The sequence below is a fragment of the Malurus melanocephalus genome, unplaced genomic scaffold (assembly GCF_030028575.1).
Source record: "Malurus melanocephalus ecotype Western Australia unplaced genomic scaffold, MMel_1.1 scaffold_3806, whole genome shotgun sequence".
Lineage (NCBI taxonomy): Eukaryota > Metazoa > Chordata > Aves > Passeriformes > Maluridae > Malurus > Malurus melanocephalus.
In genome coordinates, this window is record NW_026627038.1 from 1 (window position 1) to 5,005 (window position 5,005).

General features: G+C 60.2%; 1 protein-coding gene across 1 annotated transcript; it reads right to left on the reverse strand.

Moving 5' to 3' along the window:
- Window positions 1-540: 540 nt before the first annotated feature.
- On the reverse strand, window positions 541-4,018 carry LOC130588217 (voltage-dependent L-type calcium channel subunit alpha-1S-like; the record flags this gene model as incomplete). Its single annotated transcript, XM_057389166.1, has 6 exons — window positions 541-1,009; window positions 1,243-1,359; window positions 1,905-1,999; window positions 2,410-2,474; window positions 3,007-3,206; window positions 3,830-4,018. Coding segments are annotated over 6 exons (927 nt in total), but the record flags the coding sequence as incomplete, so codon positions are not given.
- Between the last annotated feature and the right edge of the window lie 987 nt (window positions 4,019-5,005).

Below are 5,005 nucleotides of genomic sequence, written 5' to 3' on the forward strand. Positions count from 1 at the left end.
CCTGACCCCTTCCCAGAGACTGGGGTGGACACCTGACCCCTTCCCAGACACTGGGATGGATGCCTGACCCCTTCCCAGACATTGGGATGATGCCTGACCCCAAGAGCGCAGAGTGGAGATAACAGAAGGGGCAGAAATGGCATGACAGTGCCCACCTCTCCTCTTGGCCAGCACCAGGCTGCTGCCCCAGCCTGATGATGCTTTCACAGCTCTGACCCATCCCCAGTTTTACACACAGCTGGGACAGGGAAAGGAGCCCCCAGGCCCCATTTTGCTGCCCAGCCCCTGGCACATCTCCTCACCGGCCAGACTGGGCTGCAGGCTGGAGGCTGCAGGTTCCAGCAGAGACATGAGGACGCTGGGTGCAGCTGCTGGGATATCAGAGCTCAGCAGCCTCCAAATGACTGGACTGGAGGCTGCCACGTGAGTCACTGCCAGCTCTGCTCACACATGGTCTCGAATCTGCAGCCCCCTCCACTGCCTGGGCAGCAGGCAGCCCTGGGCACAGGGAAGGAAGGGAGGGGGATCCAGAGTCACACAGCAGGAACACTTTAATGACCTGTCCAGCTCTTGCAAGAGCCTGCTGGAACAACATTGTCCTGTTCTGCACCAGCAGCCCAGAGACCTGTCCCAAAAATAACCCCACAGCTGGCCAGAGTCCCTCAGGGCCACAGGCAGGAGCAGGGGGCAGGGTGGCTCTGTGCCAGCATCCCCTGTGACAGGACCCTGGGCTACTGCAGCGGGCAGCTCACAGGCGAGTGGCAGCCACAGTCTTTTGGGAGGGGGCTGCACCGAGCCCTGGGGTGCTGCCTGGTGGCGTGGCTGAGGTGTCCCGTGGGGCAGAGCCAGGTTTTGTGCCCTGCAGTGTTTCTCTTCCCTTTAGCAGCTCCACGGCTGCTTTCTCCACTTCGTCCATCTCCAGCTGGCTGCTGGCCGCCATCTCGTCCCTGGTCACTGCTAGGAATGACGAGTCATGGGCCAGAGCCCCAAGGCCTCCGGAGATCAGAGCCTGTCCAGAAGAGGAGGGCACACTCTGGGTGCTCAGCCTCAGAGGTGCCCTGGCTGCAGGCACCCACCCTCTTCTCCTCCCTCCTGCCCTCTGTGCTGGCACATACCTGCTGCTCACCCTGGTAGCTAAGTTTTACCCCCCAACCTCCCATTGTGCCATAAGCATGCAATTTCCTGCCTGGAATTTCCTGCCATCCCTGCTGTCCCCTCTGCCAGGCTGTGCCCTGGCCTTACCTCCTGAATGAGGAAGGTGATGGCTGGGGTGGAGGATGTTCTTGGCTCATGGGTTTCTTCCTGCTGGAACCTTGAGCTGGGTGCTGTTCCTGTCACAGGGCCATCCTCTGCGGGCAGCTGGGTGAGAGTAGCACAGAGCTGCAGCCTGGGCTGGGACACTGCTCTCCCATGGGAACAGCTCTCCCATGTTAGCGTGGGGGCTGCAGGTTCTGTCCCCTGTCCAGTGCCTGGACTGGCAGTGCCACCCTGCTGGAGCACCCCCAAAATGGCACCAGCAGGGTCATGTGAACGGAGAGCTGGTACCAGCCCTGCACGAGGCACTGTGGCCAGCAAAGAGCAGCAAGGGCAGCATGGGGGCAAATCTGATGCAGCCCTTCCACCTGCCCTGGCTCTGCAGGCAGATGGGGAGCCAGAGGGACGTGCTTCTGGCTGGTCCAGCCTCGAGGGGCTCCCCATGACTGCGACAGCAGTGGGATGGGAGCCCAGCTCCACCTCCATCTCCAGGCTGCTCCAAGAGAAAAGCTCTAGCAGGGCTGCATTGACACAATGAGCCCTGGAGTGGCTCCTTCCCAGCACAGCTGTGGCACCTTTTCCAGGACAGGAGGGAGGCTCAGCCGTGTCCCCATCACCTGTCCCCTCTGCACACACACTGCCCCTTTTACCTGCTGGAGGAGCAGTGGCCCTGGTGATGAGGGACCCCCAGAAGGGGCCCTTCGCCTCCTGCTCAGCCTCTCCATGGGGATGGGGCGGCTCTGCTCTGTGGGAGGGAAAGGTGGGGACATCAGATGGGTACCAGAATGAGGACACCACTGCCGAACAGAGCTGGGAACGGGCTCATGAGACTGGGAGAAACAAAGGATTTAGGAGTTCAGCAGCACCCAAAGTCCCTGTTTGAGGAAACGAACATGGTCTTGTGGCCCTGCTTCCCTGGGATGGCCAGTGTTCCCCCAGCCTGGCGCAGTGTCTCCATGCTTCATCTCCTCAGAGGATAAAAGGAGGGAGAAAGGTCTCCTGGAGCTCTCCAGACAGGTCCTGCTGTGCTCAGTGCTCTCAGCAAATCTCCAGCTTGTTTGGGGCTGCATTTCCTCCTCCCAGCCATCAGACCCTTCCCCCTGCCCTGGCCCTGGGCGGGTCCCAGTCCCCCAGAGCAATGAAGCTGAGACTCACCCCATGCTGGAGGCCTGCGTGCTGCTGGTACCGTTTTCCTGAGCACCTCATCCTCATACTGCACCCTGGCAAGGGCAGGCAGGTGGATCAGCCCGGGTGGGGACCACTCACTGAGCCCAGCTCCACCCGGGGGTGCAGCCCTCCCCACCTCCCCCACCCTGGGGACAGACCTGTAGGGACAACTGCAATGGATGAACAGGGTGCAGACCTCAAGAAGTAGGGGTACATCCTCACACTGGTAATCTTTGTCCCTTCCACCCATGCCCAGGCATGTGCTGGTGGCCCCAACTGGGCCTTGGCCCTCAGAGAGTAGCATGTGAGGGAGAGGGATGGTTCCTGCAGTCCCTGGAGCCCTGCTGCCCACCTCCATCCTCATGGCACTGAGATGAAGGAGCAATGGGATGGGAGTCCCTGGGGTGCAGCCAGCTGCCAGCACAGCCCTGGGATGGGCAGTGGCACTGCCAGAACAGCCTGGGGCAGGCAGTGGTACTTCCAGGACAGCTCCAGGCAGGCAGTGGTGCTGCCAGGGCAGCCCAGGACAGACATTGGCACGGCACTGCCCCTCCCTGCCTGCACACCCAGGCTCAGCCCCCTTACCCCTCCAGCCAGAAGCTGCTGTTGGCATTGTTGATGTTGGTGTTGCCTTCCTGGGGGAAGTCATCAAGGAACACAGGAGAGTCGAGGTCCTCGCTGCCCACCTCGGTGAACTGCAGGGGCCTCTGGCTGGCCACCTGGGGCTGCAGAGGGCTGCTGGGCTCCATGAAACTGTCCACCTGGCCAAACAGGCCACCTGTCCTCTGCAACCAACAGGGAGGGCATCAGGGTCAGCCTGGACCTCCGGGGCCATTCCCATGTCTGGAGCCATTCCCAGATTGCTCTGCTCAGCCCTTGCAGAACACACGGTCCCAAAACCCCGTTGCCCAGGTGGGAAAACTGAGGCACCAAAGGCTGCTGACCATGCAGCAGCACTCGGATAAGCCAGGCCATGACAAACCATGTCACCTCTGTGGGACAGTCCAAGCTGATGGCACCACTGGACACAGCAGGAGGGGCAATCCTGCAACCCCACATCTGCCCAGGGAGCGGGGAGTGAATCAGTCCCTGTGGCACCAGAGCTGTCCTSCCTYAGCCTGGYAGAAGGTGTGAGTGGGAACYTSYAGATTCAGAGGTAAAATCYAGCACRGCCCTGCCAGGCACATGGGCYRSMTCCTTTCASAGAGGGGAAACTGAGGCAGAGAGCAGTTTGCTCAAGGTGACACAACCACGATGTGCTGATGCTCACAGAAAGGAAAGAAGTGCTGATCATCCTTGTGGTCCTCACCCAGTGCTAGCAGCCCAGCTGACCCACCATCACCACCACTTTCAAATCAGGGATGGGTGGCACCACCACCCCATGTAGTGCCCTGAGGGCTGAACTCACTCTGTAGATCCCTTCCTCCATGGCAGCCTCCACCATGGCTCTTTCCAGCTCCTCCTCTGCTGTCAAGTCCCCAGAAATGGCCCGATGGATTTCAGGAGCAGCTTCTTCTTCGATGCTCCTCAGCCCAGCCTGGAAGGACAGGAAGGCAGGGCTGATGTGGCCATGCCCCACCACCCCTCTCACCTTGGTCTTTGGAGACGGAAACATGGATGAGGCACACTCACCTTGCCAGGTGTCCCAGCAGGGACAGCCCATGGGTCACACCCTGCAGCTGGCTGCCTCTGTGCTTGGTGACACGTGTGCCTCTGTGCTTGGTGACACGTGTGCCTCTGTGCTTGGTGACACGTGTGCCTCTGTGCTTGGTGATGCTGCCCCTGAGCTCATGCTGTCCCCCAGTGTCCCCCGGTTTCTGGGCTCATGCTGAACCCCAGTGTCCCCCAGTTTCTGGGCTCATGCTGACCCACAAGAGGGAGTGCCAAGGGCAGCCTGATGAAGGGTGGGACTGGTGACAGCCATGGGCAGGCTGGGTCTCTGTCCCCGCTCTGGGACCTGGCTCTTTTCCTTGCTTTGCACCTTTGGGGCCAGATCTTTTATCTCTACAGGTGATTTCCTCCCTGTAAAGTCAGGAGAGGCCAGGGACATCCCAGCCTTCTGGCCAGGCACACAAATCCTCCCCACACCCCTCAGGTGTGCTGTGCAGGCTTCTCTGACTGCAGTGGTTCCACCCAAAGTCAGCCACACTGACCCCCCCTCTACTTGATGCTCTGTAAGGCTGAGAGAACACCAAGAACTCCAGGCACATGGAATTATCCAGACACTCGCCAAGGGGAGAAGAGGGACAAGGCCCTGGGATTGAAGCAGAGCGGGTGGGAAGGGCTGGAGTGAGCAGCATTTGGCACAGACAGTGCTCTGTGGGGAGTTCCAGGGATTAAAACCACTTGGTGAGGCAGCAGATCCTACCAGGCCCTCTCCACAGCTAAAGTCAGTGGAGCGAGAGTCAAAATCCTCCTTTGCTATAACTCACCTGCACCCTGCACACTAAAGTCATCCTCAGCAGTGGGCACTGATGGCACTGAKGTCACATTCAGCAGCAGGTGCTCATGGCACCAAGGTCACACTCAGCACTGAGGTCACATTCAGCAGCGGGTGCTCATGGCACCAAGGTCACACTCAGCA